Source organism: Phaeoacremonium minimum (assembly GCF_000392275.1).
Source record: "Phaeoacremonium minimum UCRPA7 unplaced genomic scaffold PA7_03_scaffold_583, whole genome shotgun sequence".
Taxonomy (NCBI): Eukaryota; Fungi; Ascomycota; class Sordariomycetes; order Togniniales; family Togniniaceae; genus Phaeoacremonium; species Phaeoacremonium minimum.
The window spans coordinates 136,290-160,446 of record NW_006921485.1 but is presented as its reverse complement, the minus strand read 5'-3'; the positions used below and the strand labels follow the sequence as shown (position 1 = coordinate 160,446).

At 51.9% G+C, this 24,157-nt stretch overlaps 5 protein-coding genes across 5 annotated transcripts; 1 reads left to right on the top strand and 4 right to left on the bottom strand.

Moving 5' to 3' along the window:
- Positions 1-3,588: 3,588 nt before the first annotated feature.
- Positions 3,589-5,317, bottom strand: UCRPA7_8302 (hypothetical protein; the record flags this gene model as incomplete). Its single annotated transcript, XM_007920819.1, has 2 exons — positions 3,589-4,580; positions 4,735-5,317. The coding sequence occupies 2 exons, from the start codon at positions 5,315-5,317 to the stop codon at positions 3,589-3,591; spliced, it is 1,575 nt and encodes a 524-aa protein (XP_007919010.1).
- A 1,365-nt stretch (positions 5,318-6,682) lies between these two features.
- UCRPA7_8301 (hypothetical protein) lies at positions 6,683-10,907 on the top strand (the record flags this gene model as incomplete). The annotated part of the gene is made up of 4 exons (XM_007920818.1): positions 6,683-8,020; positions 8,077-10,402; positions 10,468-10,664; positions 10,725-10,907. The coding sequence occupies 4 exons, from the start codon at positions 6,683-6,685 to the stop codon at positions 10,905-10,907; spliced, it is 4,044 nt and encodes a 1,347-aa protein (XP_007919009.1).
- A 1,768-nt stretch (positions 10,908-12,675) lies between these two features.
- Positions 12,676-13,692, bottom strand: UCRPA7_8300 (putative 60s ribosomal protein l23 protein; the record flags this gene model as incomplete). Its single annotated transcript, XM_007920817.1, has 5 exons — positions 12,676-12,708; positions 12,767-12,844; positions 12,996-13,242; positions 13,347-13,394; positions 13,679-13,692. 5 exons carry the CDS (start codon positions 13,690-13,692, stop codon positions 12,676-12,678), a joined length of 420 nt encoding a protein of 139 aa, XP_007919008.1.
- Positions 13,693-17,631: 3,939 nt separating this feature from the next.
- Positions 17,632-18,102, bottom strand: UCRPA7_8299 (hypothetical protein; the record flags this gene model as incomplete). Its single annotated transcript, XM_007920816.1, has 1 exon — positions 17,632-18,102. One exon carries the CDS (start codon positions 18,100-18,102, stop codon positions 17,632-17,634), a length of 471 nt encoding a protein of 156 aa, XP_007919007.1.
- An 870-nt stretch (positions 18,103-18,972) lies between these two features.
- UCRPA7_8298 (putative phosphoribosylaminoimidazole carboxylase protein) lies at positions 18,973-20,928 on the bottom strand (the record flags this gene model as incomplete). Its single annotated transcript, XM_007920815.1, has 3 exons — positions 18,973-19,179; positions 19,242-19,935; positions 20,000-20,928. 3 exons carry the CDS (start codon positions 20,926-20,928, stop codon positions 18,973-18,975), a joined length of 1,830 nt encoding a protein of 609 aa, XP_007919006.1.
- Positions 20,929-24,157: the final 3,229 nt, after the last annotated feature.

Genomic DNA, 24,157 nt, shown 5'->3' with positions numbered 1-24,157 from the left:
CGTCGTCAGGAGAAGCTCTTTACGCCAAGCTGCCGTGGTCTCACAGACCGATGTCATCAACTTTGGCTTCAACTGCTTTCCAGAAAAGCACACGAGATGCAGAACGATGACAGCGAGGTCGATAGCACAGGATATGGTTGTCTGTGAACAACGGCAGTCGTAGACCTTTACGACTTTGACTACGCTTCGAACAGATGACGCGTACCCGGAGGCACAGTGCTGAGCAGCAAGCTGGCTAGATTGCCACTGGAACGTTGGAATGCGAGAGTGGAAGTAGCTCGACTTAAGAGGTGTTGCTCGCTTGTGGCAAGATGACGATGAGAGAACAGTGTGCTCTGGTCAGGAGGCCTCATCCCTCAGCAGCCGGGCGTATCCTGCAAGGACAGGGGATGCCAATGGCGGCTAGCAAGTATCTCGACCGCTGAAATACACCTTGTGGCTATGTTGGAACAACATGGGATGGCGTCGAGCCGGATGGACCGCTTTCTGCGGGATTCTGTTGCATGAACAGGGTTGGTAGGTCACAAGCATCCGTATCCCGCGGAGGCGACTCGATTGGCAATAAGATGCCTACCCGTGTCTCACTGCGAAACAATGGTTGCATCTTGGAAGACCATGTCGTGTTCGATTACAAGAAACTGGAAAGCGCTCCAGCTTGCACCGGAATCCTGAGACTCAGGTAAGCCTCGTTCAATGAGGAACCACCGGTCTACCAACGGAGACCTGCGATACGACGCACTTTATGCGGCGTAACGCTCCATTGTAAGTTATCATTTCCCATATTTCCTTTGGTTTTCATGCAAGCGTAGAAGTCCGGGCTTGATTGAGCAGTAATTGACCTGCTGGGTGACGTTGTGCCGTCATTCAGGGGCTGAGCCACCCTCGTTGTTGCAGGGGCTTGGCGAGGCGGATTCGCTTTAAGTCTGCAGGCCTCCTCCCAAGTAGAATAATGGCGGGGCAGCCTTTTTTACACCTTGAAATGCCTTACACGCCCAGCGCCCATTCTCTGATCTTTCGTCCTTCTTCCCATTTCCCTCTGGTTCGCCAGCTATTATTGCATTGAATTGCACATTATCACAATTTGTGCATTATTATTTTTGCTCTTGGTTTATCACGTGCAATTTCGGCGATCGGTTTTAAGTCTGTTGTTGCGCCCTGCCTGAGGGCCTGACTGAGGCATTCCAGGCCACAACACCAAAGCAGGTCAGCCTTGAATCCTTCGAGTGCCTTCTTCACCTTTTCTGTCTTGTACGTTTCGTTTGAACTTTCTGGCTCTATCGCTGCTAGGCAGCGTGTCATTTCGTCATTAAGACGAGGCAGGGGCGATTTAACTTGTTGCCGCCTGCGATAGCTCAAGAAATTGTCTTGACAAATTCAAGCAGCACATTTGAAGGAGTTTGACTGATTTCCGCGGCATAGCATAATCGTGGTCCGATGATTGTCAATTTAGATAACAATTTTCCTGACTCGACAGCGGAAGTTGTAAGGAGCAAGTCAAGCGCGATACCTGTGAGAATGACACAAGTCACGCTCGCTCCGTCATCAGATCATCGAATACCGCAGAAGCGAAGGAGTTGCGATGATGACAACGAGTTCCCAGGACACTGCAGACGGCCAAAGATAGAGAGTCTCAGTCGAAACAGTCCCAGCGCGAATAATGCTCGGCGATTTGCTTGTCCGTTCTACATTGCGTCCCCAGAGAATTTTTACCAGACAACCTGCGCACATGGTAGTTGGCGCGATATTCCTCGGCTCAAAGAGCATCTCTATCGTCGACACTATCATCGACGTATCACTTGTGAGCGATGTTCTACGACCTTTCCGCAAGAGAAAGAACTCTTCGCGCACAGACGGCAGACGGTCCCTTGCCAGATAGCTGAGATCAAAGTCCATGACCCTATTGTGGATGGAATGAAGGAAAGCACGATGAATATGCTGAAGAGCCGTAAGCGGTCGTCTACCGCAGATGACGAAGAGAAGTGGTTTGAAATATGGGATGCGGTCTTTCCGGACCGTGAGAAACCGGAATCACCATGTCAGTTGTCGGCACTCTTTGCTGCACTACCTCACTTGCAACTAACTTGGCCAGATGCACCTGACATGCCTCTTCAAAAAGCCGACGCTGCATTTGCAGCTTATCTCAAACAGCACCTTCAGGCAGAAGTTCCTCGTTTGCTCAAACAGAACTTAGAGGGTTCGGTTGTAACCAAATTAGATTTTGATGCTGTCGGAGACATCATATCAGCCTGGCTAGACTCAGCGGTGCAACAGTATGCCGTCCAGTCTAGGGCGAATACACCACCCGCAGCGTCGATACAGTCCGAAGTCGAGGCTAAGGCGAGACCGTCTATACCACTGTTCTCTAACACGCATACGTCCGTCTCTGAACATACCAGGGATTTTCGTCTATTCTCGGACGACCCTGGTCTGAGCCATTCTCCACGCCATATTACAGATGACAGCTCAACACCATACACGACCGTGAGTCGCACGAGCACCGCAACCTTCATCGATACTCCCTATTCGACAGTAAGCGATGCGGACTTTCCCTCCCAGCCTTGGAGCGACATGCCCAGTCTCATGCCATTTGATGTTTTCAATGACCCAGAAAACACTGATATCAGAGTTGACACTGGATACCAATTCAATATCGATAATTTTGATCTCAACTTCGCTCCTGTAGCGGACCGTCCAGATATTTTCTCAGGACGCAATCAACCTTGAGACATAGACTAGGTAGTACATAGCTAAATCATTAAATGCTGTACAACCGATTCTGCTCATTCTTGGACAGGAACACCCTAATTCTTTCCTGCTACTATAGCTCGGTACAAATACAGTGTGTCTGCTACTTGTATAGCGCCGTTCTCGGTACAGCTTTTAATGATAAAGTGTGATTGATTTAGGTATATCATCAAATTTCCTATGACAAGTAGACCCTCAATACCCCAAAACATATCAGTCTTAGCAGAAAGTTTTCATTGGCAACACTCAAGTCATCAAACCAAACGAAACAATGAGTCGACATTGGGGGGTTTTTAAGATTGTGGTCCTAGCCTATTTCACTGGTAGTAGACCTTGATCAAGTTCATCCACGGGTAGAAGATTTAAGTTCAAGTAAGCTTGTCGGCATAGTCTTGTTAAATCAGGGTGGTGAGTCGGGTTGGCATGGTCTTACCTCTGCCAGCAGTCAGGTGACTTATTTCGCTATTACTTACTTCATTCTGCTCACTTCACTTATATTGCCACTTACAATGCAAGAATAGCTATCCCTTCATTCTCAGTACGTTCTCATGCCCTGGGGGGTTCTTTTCGTGTGTGTGCTATGTGATACCTTGATTGGGTGTTGGTCAGCAGTAGGTACTGCTGCCCTTTTTCAGTGGTCAGTTCAAAGGTTAAGTGTCATAAATTGTATACTGGGGATATTGTACTGCAATACGCAACTCAAGAAACAACAAATCTGAGAGTTGATCCTGAACTCCTGAACTAAGTGCGATTCGAAGAGAACACAACTGCATTATTGGATCTCCAGAGCCCAATGACGGTACGATGCGAACAACCCATTTGAAAAACGCCAGTACTAAACGTTTAGAGCACACCAGCGCGAGCAATCTCGCCGCCGCCCTCCTGCACAACGTCCTCCAATCTGCGCTTGCCCTTGCCAATGCCGCCCTCGCCGACGCCCATACGGCGCGCAACGTATCTCTGGGCAACAATACCGACAGAAAGGCTCAGGGCTTCCTCAACCCACTCGGCAACCCACTCACGAGGATCGACGCCACCGCTCTCGATGATGTCGCGGATCTCCTCGGGCACTCTCTCGATGTCGGGAAGACCGCCATCCTGGCCGCTGGCGGGAGTCAGGGGAGTGGGAGTGTCGAGCCACCGGACCCACTTGGCTGGAATGCCTTGGCTCACAGAGCTGTAGTAGATCTCATGGACGGGGTCGAATATGTACACTGCGAAGGAAACGAGCTCATCCTTGTCATCCTCCTCGAGCACTGTCGATGTCTCCTTCTCCTTCTCGGCAGAGGCGGTGCCCGCGAAAAGCGTCTTGTCCTCGTCCGATAGAATAGCTTGAACGGCGAGGAAGAGATCTGAGCTCCGAACGGGGTTGTTCTCATCTACAGGCTCCACGGCTCGCTGACGAGCGCCCTCAATGCCGCCGGTAGATGAAAAATACTCCGTGCTGTACGCCTCGGCGCTTGCTCTGCACAGCTTGGTTCCTTCAGTGAGGCCCTTGATGAGGCCGAGGTCACGCGGGGAGCCGACGTCTCTCCACCACGGGCCGTCTCGCCAGCCGGCACTACTCTGGGCGCCTGAGAAGAATCCAGCGCTCTTTTCGGAGGTGGGGGACCTCACGGTGCTCTCGTGGCCACGCTGGATGACGAGAAGGTCACCTCCTTCGACTTGGGCCATGACGCGGCTGAAGACGCCGTAGATGAGAGGGTCAAGAGACGGATATCCAACGAGGTCATGAGTGATGTGAATGAGCAGACGCTCATGCGAAGAGATGGGTGGTGCCAATGTGTGTAAGATGTTGGTGAATGTCGGTAGGGCGCGGTGAGCGATGTTATCTCCTGCCAATGCTGTTAGCCTTTTCCTGATAGTTTATCCCTTTGCAACAATGCCATATTGGCACTTCATGACCTCAATTGCGCCATCCCGTAGGCATTCGTAGCCAAATGTAGCAGTCACCCAAAATAGAAGGAAGGACCAAGTCAAAGTACTTACCCAGTCCGCGCAGGGCGCCGACGTTGCCTCGAACCTGATCCGCCCACTTCTTGGCTTCTTCATTCTGCTGAATTTCCTTGTATGCAGCTTCCGCCTGCTTCATGGCCGCCGAAGCAGTGCTTAGGATGCCACCCCACCAGCCACCACCGCCTCCCCCGGCAGCGGCCTGCGTCTGCTCGACGGGGCCCTTCTTCTCCGACTCCTGCAGCTCGGAGCTAGTTGCGCTGGGCGTGAAGCTAGCATGGTACGACCGGGCGCTCTCGCCGGACTTTCTCGGGAGGTTGGAGGCGGGCTTGTCTTCGGACGAGCGCTCGGTCGGGGTGCCGGAGCGCTTGGCCGGGGATCCCTTTGCAGCGATCTCCTTGACGCGCGGGGTGTGCGGCCGGGAGGGGCCCTTCTCGCCCAGCTGGTTCTCGAGCTCGGCGAGGATGTCGTCGTCGTTGTCGGCGGCCTTGCTGCTGCCCTTGGGGCCACCGCTCTTGGCCTTGGGGGCCTTCTTGGGTGCGGCGTCGTCAGCGCCAATGCCCTCGAACAGCTCGTCGATGTCGTCGGTGGGGGCCTGCTTGGTACGCTTGCTGGCCATGTTGGCGGTGGAGCTGGAGGCCGAGACAAGAGTTGTGGTTCAACGAAACGATGCAGGGAAGGAAAGGGATGTAGTCGAGACGCAAGCGAGACGGGCCGGTCACGATGCACAGCAACGGGAGGGGCAGAATAGGTCCAGTCAATTAGACAGAGCTGTCCGCCGTACACCTTGATGTCCGGGTTGTTGAGCTTGCCTTTGAGGATCACAAGAGAGGCAAGCCTGCGTCCAAGCTGTGAGTAAGAGTGTAATCTGCTAATGATGGCACGGCTAACAGGAGAAAGTGGTGATATGAAGCAAGCAAGCAGATACAAGGTCGCACTACGTAACAACAGCTCATGCACACAGCTAACATTAGGTTAACTAAAAGTAAGTGCTGCCGCTTGCCAGGTGCGGCGCCAGTGCTGTGCCAGTGCCAGTGCCAGTGCTGGGGAGGTGGAGACGCTAGGCCGAAACGGGAGAGCCATGGCTGATGCCCCCGTGCAAAGGGCCCCGGCTCTGGCGGGCCAATCAGGTGCTAGTGCCAAGGCTTTCCCTTTTCCAAGAGTGGCTCTGGGCCGTCCAAGACAAGAAAATGGGCTTTACAGCGTCTTAATGAGCACGACAACGGCCTCTTCGGCTTCAGATATTGGCATCATCCCCAGCCGAGCAGCGCATGGAAAACATCGCAGCTGCTTGTACTCCCTTTCCAGTCAGCTTCTCTTTATCCCTCGAGTGTGCTCAGCGGCGTGGCGTTGGTGCGCGCATCGCCGTCTCATCACTCTTATCCGTCCGCCTCCTGGCTCTAGGCCCGTCTCTGACACGTAAATACCCTGACCTCATTTTTTTTCACACCCTCAGCAGACCAGCCCTCAGCATCAGAATCAGCGGCCTTCTGCAGCGCTGCGCGCCCATTGCAGATCCTCCCTCGAACGCACAATAGCACAATAGCTGCTCGCTTGCTATTGTCTGCGGCGCTCATTCACTTACACAATAATGGAGCGTGGTGCAAAACGAGGCCCTGGTCGGCCTCGCGGCACGTCCCGTGGCGGTGGTGGTATTGGCCGGATTCACTCATCATCAGAGCACTCTCACCACCACAACCACTCGCATCACTCGCATCACTCACATCAGCAGCAGCAGCAATTCCCCAGCAACGCAGGTGACCAGAGCCCGCTGTCTCCTTCTATCTCATCGCAATCCTTCAGCCTCAATTTTGCAGATCAAACCAACAATTCAGATTCTCCTTCGCACGCCCAGGTCCGCACCCCCTCATCCTCATCTCGCGGGCGCGGCACCACCAGGCCTTTTCATTCTGCTGCTGCTGCTTACCACTCCTCATCTCCATCATCTCCCGCCGTCTCAGCCAGCTTCCCAGCAGCAGCCAAGATGGACATTCGCACTCCCCGCAGCGAGAAGCTGCCCAAGTCATCTCAGCTTCATCATTCCTTCACTTTTTCTACCCCCAGCAACAAGAACGACCACAGCCTCCGTAAGCGAGCTCGCACCTTTGAGTTTGGCCTCGACGGCGCTGCAGACGATGAGGCTGAAGTTAAGGGCGGCCACTCTCTTCGCAAGCGCGCTCGTGTCGACTACGCCCAAATTGGCGATGAAGAAGAAAGCACGCAGGATCCCAATAACACCAACACCACCACCACCACCAACAAGCCTGAGCTGAAGATGCCCGCCACCGCATCAGCCCGCGGCCGTAAGCGCAGAGCCAACGAGGTTGACTATGATGCGGATGACCTGCCACCGTCTACTGTGACTAAGAAACGCGGTAGATATGAGAAGCAGCGCACCGAGTCTCCTGCATCTTCACGTCGCAAGCAGCCCCAGAGAAAGACTTCGACTCAGTCGAGGTCTTATGTGGAGCAGCAACCCTCTGACACCGAGCTGAAGGATACCATCGAAGTTGGTGTCCAATACTCGGAGTATGAGTCCTCTGATGAGCAATCTGTGTTCAAGCACTCGGATACTGCTAGTGTCTCTTCCGATCAGCTTAATATCGAGAACTCTGCTGAAGCTGTTGCTCTAGCCAACCAGCCGGCTCTAGAGTCTCACAACACTGTATCAACCACAACCCTCTCCCAAAATTTTGTTTCCACCCCCTCTGACGACAACCTTGTCAAAACTGAGGATGTCGCGCCGAAACATGTTCAGGAATTTCCGGAGCATCAAAAATTCTCATCTCCAGTCGACCCTACCTTATCCGCCTTGTCTGGTCAAGCCACCAGTGACAACTATGTGCCTATTGACGGCTCTTCTTATGAGCAGCCGTCAACTAACGGCGTTTCTGTTTCAAAGCCAGATGACGAGACCGAAAAGCAAGTTTCAGAACATGTCAATACAAATTCCGCTGAGAATGAGGAGTTGAACGTTGCCGCGGAACCAGTTGGGGGCCAAGCTCCACAAGAAACTCAACCCAAGTCTTTAACCACACCACAACTCATTGAGCCCACTCCTACTGAAGACAAAGCCACTCCTCAGTCTCAGGCCACAGAGGCTGCTCTGACCAATGGCTCCTCATCTACCACTACCGCCGCAGAGGATGCTCTCATTGAGCAACCTACTCCTAGCCAACTTGAAGTGAGTGACGAACAATTAGAATTGCAGGAGCGCTATAAGGACCTCCGTCCTGGTACTGTAATTATCGACGACGATGGCGAGGTCATCTACACCGTACCTCGAGATAAACCCAGTGCCGCTTCAGTCCGAGGATCACATGTAAGTCTCGAAATACATTCAGTTTATTTTGTGTTTTAAGACTAATGAAATGATAGCGGCGTCGACAACTCGATATCGGTGACAACATGCTTGTTTCTGAAAAGAGTTTCGACAACAAGCAGCCACGGTCCCTGAGCCCTCATGGCCTTGCTGTGAAGAGCCCTTCATATGGTCCATCTTCCCGCGGACCCTCTTCCAGAGATAGTAGCTTCCAGCCCGAGTTGCTGCCTCAGTCATCCACTCCTCCTGTGTTTACTATCCCCACACAACCTTCTCAACCAGAAGCAACCCAGACTCCGCCAAAGGTCGGACGACCTCGAGGTCGTAGACGCAAGGAGACTCAGGATGACAAGGCTCAGGCCACAACACCCACCCTCTTGCTACCACCCGGTGGTCAAGTCGCTGAACACGACTATTCACATCTCAAGCCTTACGTCGATGGGGAAATGGAAGCGTATCCAGAAAACGCTGGGGAGTCTGCTGCGCCAACCCCGGTTCCCGAAGCTTCGGAACCCGTCGAGGAGCGGGTTGAGGCAGCTGACGATCAAGCTGATGAGGATAGCCAGCAGCAGGCGGAGGCAGTTGACGAGCCACTCATCGTCGACCCGGCCCTCGAGTCAGCTGCAAACATCACTGGAGGTGCTGATACACCCATGGACTCCGGGGATGCTCCGTCACCCCAGGACACTAACAATGGAGATGTCGACCAGCCAACACCGGATGAGCCTATCATCGAGAGCATGCGACCGCGCAAGTCGCGCAAGCAGTTCCCCTATCAACGACTTACTTCACCAAGCGTGTTCATCGACGCCCTCAAGAACCACAAGGAGATGAATGATGCTGATCTCTACAACTGTCTCGAGCAAGTGGTCGATTGCCTATATATTTGGCAGGATGAGTGGCAGAGCTTGAAGCTGATCACCGACGATGAGGACAACGCTGTTCGCCGTAGAGCCGCGGACATTGCGTTTGAGAGCAAGTTGGAGAAGCAGATGAAGATGCTGCAGGCCCTCAGGAAGAAGAACCAGAACGGGTTCGTTGATATGACTCCCGCCGTCGAGAAAGACTTTGCCATCAAGGGCGTCCGGGTCAAAGAGCCCACCTACAAGAGCGACAAGGCCTATCATCGCGCGCAGGATCAAGTTATGGCGCAGGCCTATGGTTTCGAATACGATCCACGGGAAACTATGATTTCCAAACAGGATCCCATCAACCAGAGAGATGGTCTTCAGAATAGCCGACTGCGAAATCGCCCAAAGATTAGCCAGAGACTACTTGAGGCTACTAATGAAGACCCGAGTGCAGTCATTGTTCCAGGAAAGAGAACCAGACGGCCTCGAGGCGTTGAGGACGAGAGCCAGAGCCAGAGCCGGGCCGCAACACCTGCTGAAGCCCCTCGCCCTTCAGGACGTGGTCGACGTAGGGGTCCCATGCCTCGACAGAATACGGCGACCAGTTTCACCACTTCAGCGTTGGCACAGACAAATGGCGAAGATTGGCCTGTGGAAGAAGCAGATGCCGCGCCAAAGCGTGGTCGGCGCCGAGGCCCCAAACCCAAAGAGGCTGTCGCCACACCTGCGGAGGAGCAACAGACAGATGCTGAGAAGCCCAAGAAGAAGAGAGGGCGTCGGTCCAAGGCCGAGATCATGGCACAGGAGGAGTCCGAGGGCATTGCAGAGCCTCAAGCCAAGCGCCAGCGCCGTGGCCCGGGACGTCCTCCAAATCGTGTCGAGATCCCAGCGGCGTCGTTCTATCACAACCCGTCCCCTGCGGATACCGAGCCTACACCTACCGACGAGTCACGTCCTACAACTTCTTCCTCAAGTGGCACTGCCCATACCGCTGAGTCTAACTACTCTTTCCGCGAGCGCAAGCGCAAGAACTACACTGAGCTCGCCAACGTCGGCTTCAGTAGCGAAATTGAGCCTAAGCCCAAGAGAGCCCGGCGCACCAAGAAGGAACCAACTCCGACACCTCCTGTCTTCAACGCAGCGCCTGCCACGGGCTTCTTCCCTACGGCCATGTCTAATGGACCCGCCCTGGCTCCTGCGCCTCCACGCCATGATCTTGGTGTTCCTGGTATTGGTCATGCCGGAGGAGCAGCCAAGATGAAGATCAAAATCACCAATAACAAGGGCAAGGCTGCTATGCCTCCCAACCCAGCTCTTGCACCCGCCCCATTCCAATTCTCCGTCAGCGGGCCTGGTCAACCCATGACTGGACCTCCCAGCCGCTCCGTGTCCGCCGGCCCATCAAAGGCTCCGTCTCGTCGCGCTACTCCTGCCCCGTCTGCCGGGTCGTCGTCTGCTGCGCCTGGCGCGGATGGCGAGAAGGAGTATGCCACCATGACGAAGTCGGAGAAGATGAGCGCCAGCATGAAAGGTAAGTTTCGTCTCCTCTTCCCAGCGAGTCGTAGAATTCCAAGCTAATATTCTTCCTCCCCCCAGCTCGATGGGCAAACGGTTCGATGCAGCGCGCCGTCGACAAGCGAAAGGAGACGCTGGCTCGCAAGAAGGAGACCCTGAAGCAGCAGGCCCAGGACAGAGAAACTCCGCTGAGCGGCACCGAGCAGCCGCCGCAGCAGGTCGTTGCTCCTGGCGCGCCTGCCGCCCCCGTCATGACCTTCAGTCGCATCGACAATCATGTCCTGCCGCCTTTCCATGCTTATGCACCCCCGGCTGAGCATCGTCAGAATGGACTCTAGGAAGCTGCTTACGGCCAGAAGAAGACCGAGGACAAGAAGGTCGACACAGTTGACGAGAAGAACGAAGACAAAGTCGACACAATTTCGGAGAAGGACGGTCAAGTCGACACAGCTGGAAAGAAGAACGATGAAGTCGACACGGTCGACAAGAAAGCCGACGACGAGGGTCGTCGCAAGGATTGAACTGAAGAGAGAAAAGAAGCGACAACAAACTTGCATACATGGACCGAATTTCGGTAATTTCCATTTCATTTTGTCTAAATACTTGTAGCGTATCAGCATCATCAGCATGGCACACATTTCTGCATAGCATGGCATGGTGCGATCAAAAAAGGGTACTGGAAACATTTGAGAGGGACACCCCCATCAGGTTTAGGGGAGGGAGGCCCTCGAGGGCCATGAGTTGAGATCAGGCCTGACCCAGTTGGCCGGTTTGTATTTACTGCCGGCATGGATTTAGATGTCGGGGGATTGAGTCTTTTTTTATACAATACAGGAAGCAGTGAACAGATACATGCATAGTAGGCATGTATCAACCGTAATCAAATATTCTGAGACATTATGAGTTTGCTTGCTGTTCGTGTGATAAGTATGCGCGCTCCTAAGATGAGTTTGCCCAGTTGTGGCTGTGAGCTCGGATGTACGCTGACTGACTCGATGTTGGTGAAGAAAAAAAAAAGGAAAAAAAATCTCATTATAAAAGCGATGGATTCTGTTTGGTGACAATTTGACAACTCAAGGTTGCTAAATGCGGATGCCTCCTGTAAGCCGAGTGTTTGTCGGTGGTTCTAGCAGTTTGAATGTCTAACTGTGTTGAGAGGCATTTAAATTGAGTCTCAGAGAGAGTAAGCTGTTGAATTGCTTCCAACCCCGATTTACACCAATTGGACGAAACACAATGTGGTCACCACCAACGATTGCCACCCTCCCAGAGAGAAGATATTCCCGCAATAATATTGCAGAGTTTGATCATACCAGAATGTTCTTCAAAGTTGTTTTTGTTATTTCGATTGCCAGGGAGCAATTGAGTGAAAAGCAATTATGGTGTACCAAGTTTGCATTTTTAGACTTTTAGGTCCTTGCTTTGAATCCAGGGTGTGAATCAATTAAACATCATGATTTAAACTTTCAGGTACACTGCTGATGCAGTCATGAAAGCTTTTACAGCTGGCTGACACTGAGCGGTTTCGTTGCATTATTTTACCTTCCTGTCATACATTTGTGATCAGGCCATTAAAGTGATAAGATGTTGATATTTTCAAGCTTCAGGCACAAGACACATCACAAGTATACATCCGATCCAGTAGAGACCATGAATAATGTCGAAGTTGTTGACGGTTGCCAAATCGATGATCAACACCTGACTTGTCCGATCTCCTTGGATTATAAGTCAGGGTAACTAGTTGTATATTACTGTTTCGGGCAACCCCCAATGTAGCACAGCATTTTGTGTCACAAGACTTCGGCGGCTCGACAAATCTTTGGGCATATCAGGACTCGATTCCGGTCTCACACGTTCATTGGCTTGGCTTGATGCAGAAGTCTTAAACGTGCCCAAGACAATATGCACCCTTAGAAGCTACACAACGCTATCCCATCAACACATGTACCTAAGTGTAGCATACCCGAGAATATTATGCGCAGATTTCAATGTGTTGTCGCACATCAGCATTATTTGGTCACAACTTTTGAAGACATGGAATGGTTTTGGTGCACGGCATTAAGCGCCGTTTAAAAGGGATCTTGATTCCTGTATATCATGCCATTGGTATGAAAGCCGTAACACGCCCAGCCGAAATGCAAAGCCGTCAATCCAGCCAAGCCTCCCTTTTGTCATCATCCCCAGCTCGAGGTTCGTCCAAAGGCGCGCTGTTCGTCCTCTGTCGCAAGACACCTGTCGCACGTCGAAGCTTGTCCAATTTATTCCGCCACACATACACCCGCCAACTCTTTACATAACGACACCAGAGTTGCTGGCAATACGCTACAGACAGTCAGATCAGTATTCTGAGTCGGTCGAACAAAGGTTTGGGGGAACTCACGGGCCAGAGCTCAGCAGCCTCCTTGCCGACGGGTCCGGTGATGGCAGAGCCCTTCATCTCACCCTTGGGGTTGACGATCTGTAAAATCATTGTGTTAGCACCTGGGCAATGGTCGAAGAATCGAACCCCCGCTGCTCTTCCATTTCGAATCCATGCACCGCCCCGTACATTCATGGCTTCTCTTCACTCCAACTTCCCGGGCACCTCTTAAGAGAAAAACAGCACTTACGACACCAGCGTTGTCCTCAAAGTACAGGAAAACACCGTCGGTACGCTTCCAGGGCTTGGACTGGCGGACGATGACGGCGGGGTGGACCTTCTTTCGGAGCTCGGGCTTGCCCTTCTTGACGGTGGCCATAACCATGTCACCAACACCACCAGCCGGCAGTCTGTTCAGTCGCGCACCGATACCCTTGACGGAGATGATGTAGAGGTTTCGTGCGCCGGAGTTGTCTGCGCAGTTCATGATGGCACCGCTGTGATCTCACTATTAGCATCCCTCGTACCCAAAACTTCGCCGAAATCGCCTCGGACGCATCGCGAGCTGAGAGATCGCCGGTGATCGAGCGGGGAAACGTACACTGGGAGACCCAGGGTCATCTTGAGCTTGCCACCGGGGGCACCACGTCTGTAGAGAGAGGCCTGTCAGCAATCCCGTCTTCAATTGAACCCCAACCGCTCCTGAAGCTGCCTTTTTCTCGTGACGTAGGTATCGGAGGAACGCAGTGGTGCGCAGTCGAGTGTATAGAGACTGGAGAAAAACGAACGTCGTTCGTTGAAGAAATTTGCTATCGCAACCGGCTCATCGTCGTCGGAACTGTCGCCCCTCCAAGTTCAAACCCCCTCCAGCTCCCGCGCAGCTCCTCCAAAACGCAGAAAATTGCACAGCCGTTCGAAAGAAGGAGAACTTACGAGATCTTGGCCATTGCGTCTGTGTGAAAGGTGTAGTTCTGGGTGGTGAACTGGTGCCGTGATCAAGGTCGTTGTCGATGATCAAAAATTCGCTGGCAGCAAAATTCAATGTGGGTTTGGGAAACCCTAGCATTTAGCGCAGGAAAAGACATCACGTGCTGACCTGATAAGCCTTATCGCAAACATTTCTTAGTGCATCCGGCTTGTGGTCGGGTTGGGAAGTTGCCGGTGTCAGTGTTTTGGTATTGAACCTTTTCGACCAATCAGCTTGCAAACAAGTACATTAAATTGGCTGGCACCTACACGATGATCTAAGAAGAGCTTACAAGCTTAAGTAGCCTTCATGCCTACCTATCTAGATATGTTCTTCAATTATCAAGACTACTAATGATGGTTTTACTGTGCTTGATTGTGATTTGCACATGGTCTCCGTCTGCACTGTCGTGCACATTAGAATTGATTTAACTCGACTTCTTTTTTTATACATTGATTGAATGCCATATTCCGTCCAAAACCTCTTCCTGAAGACAACCCTCAAGAATAAGATGTTGCCTGCAACTCCATCGGTGGTTTGACATTCTGATAAAACTCAAAAAGAAAATTTCTTGTTTCGCGAGCAGAATGACATCTGCATCAGGCACGGAGATGGTACGATAAGTGTAAAATATTTGAAAGGGAGGAAAATGAAAGCTAATTTTATTTTCAGTACTTTCGAGAGTGACGATGAAGGACCGAGCTCGAGTGATGCATGTCAACTTCTCTTGTAAGCATAGCAGCTATGAGAATAACTCGTTCTTCAGCGTGCAATTTCACGACAAGATCAAAATCCGCTTGCCTACCTTAGAGTCTTTCGTGATGCCCCATTCAAGCAAGCAGACGTTACTCCGGCCATCGTACCTTCCGCGCAGGCTAACAAGCAAATTCTCTATGCGCTGGCTGCGTAGGAGAAGGAGCTACAGACACGCAATTGCCTCTCGACCGCATGATGTGCTGGTTGGATAAATGGATCGCCCTTGCAAAATTCTTCGGGCTGTCTACCTACCTGTCTATTTGACATCCTTGAACTACAACTACAACATCGTTCTGTCAGAACCAGCGTAATCTTGCTCAGACTGCTGCGTCGTCCGCTCGTTTCTTTGTCTTCTCCCGAGTCATACAGCCCCTTTTGGCTTACCGTCACAGCTCCGTTTGGCCGGGAAGGATTTGTCTTGGTAGCTGTCGGAGCTGCAAGCCGGCAAAGAAATGCACGGAAATCGACAATCCATGGCTTTGCCGACGCCGAGGATGCTCCTTCATCTGCTCTTCCATCTCCTGCTTGCTGGTTTGGTGGAAGGCCAAAGCAGCCTACAGCAATCTACCGTCGTCGTCTACCAGACCCTGTATACTGCCTGCAACTGCGGATTGTCTAGCTCTTCAGTAAGTCTCGTCTATTTTGAAGTCACCAAGAGATTTCTTCTGACAAAATAGTCTCTATTTGTCCCGCCAACACCAATCCCGGGCCCTGTAACTTTCCCGACCACCGAGTCGGCCGCCAAGTTGCCACCAATGGCTCCGACCTCCAATTCACCGAGCGTGGCCGCCTCCTCAAACCCACCCCTGTTCACAGTGCTACCATCGAACTTGAGCTCTGCGTCCTCTCAGCCCCTGACTACTCCTACGAGCCTGTCTTCCGCCACAGACTCTGTGCCATACTGGAACGCCACCGCCTCTTCCAGCGTATCGGCATCCCTGGTCGGACCAGACACTGTTCTCCCAACTTTTGTCAACATAAGCTCGTCTCTTGTACTCACACCGTTCTCGGCCTTGACATTTTCTACGTCTGCTTCGTTCTCGAACTTGGCCCCTAACTCGACAACGGGAACCGGTCTTACAGCGTCGAACGCAATCGCTGTGTACCCGACAATTACTGTTGGGGATGTTGCTGTCACCGGAGTGACTGTCGAAGCACCTAGCTCACCTACTTCATGCTTCACCTTGCCGATGCCGACTGCATCTCTCGAAATGCTCGCGGTATCTATAAACCAAGAGAACGATACAGACTTCAGCCGGCCAGTTTTTCTTTACTTTGCAAACAACGCCACCTCTCCTTCTTACATTGGGTCAATAACCAACGGTTCTGCATATACCCTTGATCTGTCACCGAATCAGTCGGTGGCCGGCCAGTTAGGCCTGTCTCTTCCTGGAGCTCAGTCTGTCGTGTTTGATACCAGTGGCATAAAGCTCTTCACTGATGATTGCAATTCCGTATCTAGCGTCAACATTGAAAACTTCTGGCAACAACTACAAGCAGCTGGTGTATCAAACTCGCCAACATATGCCGGAGAGTCCCCCTTCTCGAGGAGACAATTGGCGGCCAACTCAGCAGCTCCAGCCAACTTCACCGTAGAGGTGTCAGTAGATGCTTATCTGAAGTCGACCCTGAATTCGCCAACTATGATATTCGGCGATACGCCTTGCAACCTCCAGAATACCACTGTAGGCCCTCTCTTGGACAATATGACGTGGATATGCGAGTATCCTCCGCCAGGTAGCGGGAAGCAACATTGCCAAGACAAACTGAGTACATGGGTGAACGGAAATCCGAGAGGGAACTCCACAAGCGCCGCTGTCCCACGCAATGGAACTGGAGTTCTCTCAGCGATGGGCCCATTCCTTGGACGGGCTGGTCCGGGAATGATGAAGTTTTTCCCCGGAGGAGATCCAGCTTTGGTGGTCGGACTCAACTTCATGCAAGGGGTTGAGAGGGTGGCCAAGCAAGCGGTCACAGCTGTAGGAAATACAGCATGCCAAATTCTCCATGCCTTTGATCAGAACGAACTGATTGTTGCGGACAATGGCACCTTGGGAACACATACCCTTGGGGCCTATGTCAGCATGCCGCCAACATCGATGGAGATCAACTTGGCATACACGGCAACTGCTTCGGCCCACAACCCACCTGCCAGAAAGGTGAACCCAGCAGACCGATTACTCAAGCAGATAGCCTCAATCTTCCCCGTTGTCGGGTCTCTTTTGGGAGCACTGCCCGCGCCAAGCTTTCCTCTTTTGGGTGGTGCTTTGGGCATGCCCACGGAGAGTCTTTCCGTGTCTGCAACCACAACATCACCACTCACAGGTACCATCACGTCCTCGGTGAGCACACCGCAAGCCAATGCATTTGTTGGTGATTTGCCCACTGTCACCGTCACTCATGTACTGGGTGAGGGCTGGTTCACCCCTAGCACGTGGATGATTGGCGCGAGCACAAGCCTGGCCCACGACGTGAACTTCGCCATGGCCACAGAAGCCCTTTCTGCCCTACAGAGCTCCACATCAATGGATGTCATCAACGAAGTCATCGCGAAGCTAGCTTCAATCGGTGTCGAAGATGTTCAACCTGGTTTGCTGGAGGACCTGGTGAAGGCTCAGACTGGAGCTGGCGAGGCCAATGGTGAGCAACAATCCGCAAATGGAAACGAAGAGCCTGTGGTCTGGGTCACGACCACAGTAACTGTACTGGCATGAGAAGCGGTATTTGTTGATGGGTAGTGCATATACCTAGTGGTTTTCTTTTGCTTTTACGTCTGTGTTTTTTTGGGGGGCCAAGGGCCATTTTATGCAACATCGACAAGCTCTTTTGTGCAGACGATATGTTATAGGATGGAGTCGGACTATCATACTGAATGAAGAATGGCACATGCTTAAGCAAGGTGTTTGAGGCGGGATCCAAGACGATTAATCATTAGAATGAGCAGCCAAGTCTAATGTAATGCCATAGATTCAAAAGAGGTCGCTTTGCGCCATGTTTAACTCCTCCAACTCCGAAGCAGCTAATCTCATCGTTACGGGGAGATGTCCCTTAGAACGAGCTGCTAGTCACGGTATTGACTGGTGTAGAATGAGATTCGCTCCATGATCAAATTCGCCATGGTAACTCCGTGTTTCTGCATGCTTTATCCAGGGATCATCTTCATTTATTTCGAGCTCTTCCTCCGAAACGACGCTAGAACCTCCTCCCCACCGAATATGACAACAGCACACACGAACGCCCAGGGAACAACATCACCAGCCCATCGCCACAAACTCCATAGTGCCAGCCACAAGATCCTATATCCACAGCCGGCGAGGCTGAGGCGGCGGCAGAGGGTGTCGACGGGGTCGACGGCGACCATGCCGTAGATGCGGCGGGCGGGGAGGGCGCCCTTGTAGAGGGCGAAGAGGAGGAAGACGAGCAGGCAGAGCTCGCGGAAGCGGATGGACAGCGGGTTCTGCAGGACGGCGGAGGCGCGGTGCAGGCCGGGGCTGAAGTAGGTGCGGCGGCGGTGGATGCGCCCGTTGGCAATGGTCGCGTTGGTGGGCTCCGGGCGGCCGCCGGCGCGACGGTCGGTGGGACGGGGGAAGTTGGCTTGCGGTAGGCAGCCGGGGGTGGGATAGCCGCAGGACATCTTGTGTGCGTGCGTGAAGTGAGGTTGTCGTGGTGGTTGAATAGGAGGAGGAGCAAGCTCGGGTTGGTGTTGTCGGAAGCCGGTGGGAAATTCGTGACGATACTCGAGGTGTTCCTCAAGATGCCGGCTTAACTTATTCAAAGATTTGGAGCTGATCGAAGTGGAAGAAGAGTGAAACGACAATTGGAAGGGTCAAAGAGTGCGAAGTCGGATCTTTTATTCGAAAAGGGGAGAGAGAGAGAAAGTGACGATGGCAGCCTGGCACCTCGCACCTGGACCCCTCCACCAACACCAACACCAACACCACTGCACTATCGGTTCTCGTGTTTTACTGGTATTACTAGGCTCCTCTGGCCATTTCCTGCGGCACAGCTGCAAAGACCCTGGGCACAATCTTGAAGGCGGCAAATTGGCACGTTGGCGCCAGAAAAAGCTTGAATCCTGGAAAAGGAGCCTGGAGCGGCTGAGCCACGATCCCTAGCGGGGTCGCATGTCGCAACCCTCGGCCGCTGATTTGACAGTGGCTCGAGGCCTGTGCAACGGCCTAACAGATACGCTAGGCACCGTTGGTCTAGTTGCATCCGGCTGCCTACTTGTTCCTGGATTGTGCATTTTGGCGGTCCCCACAACCTATCACCACTTTCACGAAAGCCTCGGTAATCATGAGGCTCCTCACGCTTCAGACCAACAGCCTGAAGAGGTTATAGCCATTCAATTTGTTATGATAAGTCATATGCCTCTGAATACCTGCACTGCCTGGCTCAGGGTAGATAGTGTTGGCTCTTTGAAAATTGTCATGCATGTCTAAGTTATGGTATCAATTGTTGTACATGAATGCTCTTTATATGCCTCGGGACTTCTGCCGTCTCATCATTTCTTGCCCAACTTCGCCAAGTATGCATCCACGCCAATCTCTCTAAGCAGATTGGCCTTGTCTTTGACCTGAGTCTCCATCTCAAGCTGGTAATTCTTCATCTTCTCTTGAAGCTCCGGCATGAACGCTCCCAATATTCTGATTGCCAGAAGAGCAGCATTGGTCGAGTTGTTGATTGCCACTGTGGCAGTCGGCACACCTCTCTGTTTCGAGTTAGTGAGCTTCTCCCGCAAATGCGTTGTCTTGGACGAAATGGTTAACTTACCGGCATCTGCACAGTTGATAGCAGTGAATCCATGCCGTCTAGATGGGTCGCCTTGACCGGCACACCAATGACTGGCAATGGCGTATGTGCTGAGGCCATGCCCGCTAGATGCGCCGCGCCACCCGCAGCTGCGATAATGACTTTGATGCCCCGACCGGCGGCATCAGTTGCGACCTGTGCCATCTTGCCCGGCGTCCTATGAGCCGAAGTGATATCGACCTCCCATGGGACGCCAAACTGGTTGAGGATATCAATACCAGCCTTGAGAATAGGAAGGTCAGAATCAGAACCCATGGTTACAAGGACCAGAGGCTTGTCCTTTGGTGCTGCGGCTGCCTTGGGCGCTTGCTGGGGACGGAGAGCCTTGCTGGAGGCACGATGTCTCTCCTCCTTGATCTCATCCGCGATGTCAATGAGGGGCTGTGCAAACTTCTCTAGCTCTGCGATGGATACAAAGCCGGTGACAGTGATGTGGCCAATTTTGCGACCCGGCTTGGACTCCTTGCCGTAGAGGTGTGGGTAGACAGCCACCTTGCTGCTGTACATAGACTTGGCTTTCTCAACCAAAGGAATGTGGGAGTCGGAATTGGCGCCTCCTAGGATGTTCACCATGATGCTGGATGATACATGGGGCTCCAGCTCCTGTGGTAGGGGCTCGTCTAATATTGAAACGAGTTGCGCTTTGTATTGAGACCTGTTGATATGTCAGTAGCTGCCCCTAACCGCGACTTGCAAAACGGAAACAAACGGATGCTTACATATATGGCACGGCCTCTATTGTGTAATGTCCACTGTTGTGTGGCCTTGGTGCAATCTCGTTGACCAAAACTTTGCCGTCCTTGGTCAAGAACATCTCAACAGCGAAGACACCTCGTCCCCACAGCCTCTCTACTACACTACATGCAACCTGCTGTGCCCGCTTGCACACTTCGGCAGAAACATTTCTGGGTGGCATGAAAACCTTGGAGCAAATATTGTCTTCGTGTATCGTCTCAACAGCCGGGTATGGAATCACTCGTTTTGTCTTGCCCTGATCATTCTCCGTACGAATGACCATGACAGCCAGCTCTAACTCGAACGGGACCCACTTCTCAGCATAGCAGAGTAAGTTGCCAAACTCTTTGACTGCGGTCTCGAGGTCTGCCTCGCTTGAGATTTTGAGGTTTCCGCGACCGTCATATGAGTCTTTTCGAGACTTCAACATCCAGGGGAAGCCAAACTTCTTAGATGCCTCCTTCATGGAAGCAAGCATCGCATCACCGGACTCAATAGCAATCTGCTCGGTGATAGGAATACCTTGTTTGCCAAGGTACTCCTTCTGTTCATACTTGTTCTGGATTAATCTGAGCGTCTTCCACGACGGGTGGATGGCGACCTTCTTGGTGGCAGTAGTGCCGTCCGCAGCACGGACCTGCACACCCTGGCTGTCAATCTCCTCAAGCACCTCCGTGTCGATGTGCTCAATCTCCACCGTGAGCACATCGCAGTGCGAGGCCAGCTCCCTGATCTTGGCGGCGTCCTTGAAGGATCCCGTGCCGTGCTTCTTGTGGCTGTTGATCTGCTTGGCCGGCGCGTTCTCAGCGTCCAGGATGGCGATCTGGATGTCGAGCGGCGCGGCAGCTTCGCACAGCATGCGGCCGAGCTGACCGCCGCCGAGGAGGCCAACTACGGGAGCGCTGGGACTCATGCTAGGCGGTCTTGTGCGTGATGAGTTCGGTGTCTCACGATTAAGCCGATGAGACTAAGTCTGAACGTCTCAATGGCGGATGAGGTCCGATGAGACAGATATCATTGATCATAGCCTCCGCCCGGTTGATGCGATAGTGGGGAAAGATCCTAGATAATTTTTCTGCCGCTCCCGCCGACCGCGGGGACGCGGCGGGAGACCGGAACGGAAGGCGGTGAAGTGACAGTCCAATCAGCACCCTGAACCACCACCGATTTGGTCGAGTACTCTCTGGTTTCGATACTGTTACGTTGTTTTCAAAGATTAATCGAGAAGTATTAGATACTACTACAATACTGAATTGGGAAACTGTGTTTAAGGAATGAAGATGGAAAAGTCCAATTCAACTTTGAAGCATCCGATGCTGATGTACGTAAGCCGTCACATAGGAATTTAACATACCTTACGGACGTAGTTGGGTGTCGCTCAGACGTCGCTGTAAGTAAGACGTAGATACCCAAAGTACAAAGCCATGACATCGATTTGTCAGCGTACGAAACTCGTTCTTTAACACACTTGATTTGCATCACTAGCATGCACTCTTTGAACTAAGAGTCTTCAGTAATGCTTTACAATAATGAATTGATCTGCAAACGACTACTGGCGCATAGTCATGGCAGCATCGGGTAGTCTTAGCGGCCCCTGGCATCGGCTGCTTCTGGAGTTTCCGCGAGACTTCGAGCCTCGTGTGACATTTGCCAAAATATCAAAGTCAAATGTAGCCAAGACAAACCAGCGTGCACGCGCTGCGTTGAAAAGGGTCTTTCATGTATATACAGCCCCTTGAGACAAATGGGAAGACCAAAGAAAGTCACTGTTCCTGTCTCTACTGACCGATTGGACAAAGAGAGGATCGATGCGGTATCCGCCAGTACACTCATAGGTGGGCATGGAGAAGGTGGCATCGGGACATCAGGAGAGGTATTTGATGTGAGCCTTTTGTCGCAAAGTGCAGCATTATCAACCATACCAGCGACCAACTGCTATATCGATATCCTCAAACGAACCACAGCCTTCGAGGAGTCTTGGCCCTTCTTCTCAGCGCTTTTTTGGTAGGTGAATCTGCAATACCATCCGTTTCACTCTATTTTTCTAACAACACTTCTAGACTGCTCTGGATATTGTAAGTCGTATCTACCTCCCCTGTATATAATTATGTTCGAATTTATTCTTACTTTTGTCAAAGAACATCATAGCAACAGCCGTCCCACAGATCACAACCGAGTTCAACTCCCTCGCCGATGTAGGATGGTATGGATCCGCTTTCTTCCTGACAGTGGCCGCCACCCAATCTGTTTGGGGCAAGGCATATAAATACTTCTCTTTGCGCGCCGTTTTTCTGATCTCAATCTTGGTCTTCGAGGCTGGCAGTCTTATTTGTGCCTTGGCACCCAACAGTCCTGCGTTCATTGATGGGCGCGCCGTTCAAGGTGCTGGTGGTTCCGGTTCATCCCTCGGCAGCTACGCCATCGCTTCTTTTATAGTGCCACCAGAGACGGTGCCTGTAATCATCGGCTTGGTGGAGAGCACCTTCAGTATCTCCAGCGTCATTGGCCCGCTTGTAGGAGGCGTCTTCACGCAATCTTCGACCTGGCGATGGTGCTTTTATATCAATCTACCGATTGGCGGTATCACCATGGCAGCTATATTCATCTTCTTCCGGACGCCGGCTCATGCCAAATTACCCGTTAAAACACCGCTTAGAGAGATACTGCTTTCTTTTGATATCCTAGGCCTCGTACTATTTGTGGCAGGCTTACTTTGTTACTTTCTTGCGCTGCAATGGGCAGGTATCAGCGAGTCTTGGAAATCGGCAACAGTCATTGGTCTATTGGTGGGCTGGATTCTTCTGACAACATCGTTTGCGTTGAACGAGTGGTATCAAAAGGACAGGGCATTGGTAATATTTCGAATAGTGCGATTCCGGGGAATCGGCACTGTCTGTGCTGTTATTTTCTTGTAAGTCTCTATGTCCATCGGCCGTCATCGCCACTGACGCGAGAAACCAGTCTATATGGTGCGTATTTCGGTTTGGTCTACAATGTCCCCATATATTTTCAAGCAATCAATGGGTTATCACCAATGGACAGTGGAATACGGACTATTCCCCTAATCCTGGCAACCTGTAAGCTATCCTACTTCTGACCTCAAATTCCTTGATCTCCATTCGCACTCAATAAAAACGACCAACTGCCAAGACTTGGCCAGCTGTTGCTTCTTTGGTATCGTCCGTTGCCATAGGCAAACTTGGCATTTTTCCAGCCTTTCCTCATCGCCGGTACGATTATTGCGACAGTCGGCGCTGGACTCATGTACACATTTGGCCTCCATACTAGCTTGGGAGTTGTGATAGGATATCAGATCCTGTTTGGGATTGGTGTTGGCCTTGTCATTCAGGTACCAGTTATCGTTGCAGGTGCTCTGAGTGCCTTGGAAGACAAGTCGGTGGCTTTGTCAACTGTGTGTGGTGAGTATATTCGTCTTGACGGTACGAGCCGCGACATCTGATACTGACACGATACCGTCCTCGAAGTCACCCAGTTCTACTCAGCTGCTTTGATCATCGCGGCCACGGATTCCATCATGAACAACTTGCTGCTCAAACGACTACCTCCATACGCGCCCGGCGTTAACCCTCATAAAGTACTCATCGTTGGCGCTGGCGGAATTCAAGATGCATTTAGTGGAAACACCTTGAGAGGCGTGAGACTCGCTTTTGTTAATGGGTTGCGTGGGGCCTGGGCTCTTGGCCTTGCACTTTTTGCAATCTCGTGCCTATGTGCCTTCATTGCCAAGTGGCCTGGTAGAATGATGGACGTTGAGAAACAGGAAAAAGGAGAAAGTGCCTGAAAGTGAAGGTATTAATGGGCCTTGGCTGTGATGTGTTACCCGACACAACTGCCTTGGTCGGGTATTGGGTAGTACCTCGCAGGATGTGATTTCCAAATACTTAGATCACGATATTCGGCCAGGGTCTTCGATTCGGGGATACCTAGACTTTCCTTAAGAAATAGGTGCATTTAGTACGAGTTGTTCAGACTCAGTTTGTTGGAGGGCTGTTGGACTTTTTTAAACACTTCGGCTCGATGATTATTTCACAGTATCGCCTATGTCTTTCATTAAATACTAGAAAAGGCAATATTGTACATTTAATCTGTTAATCTGATAGCCCATGAAGCCATATCGCTCT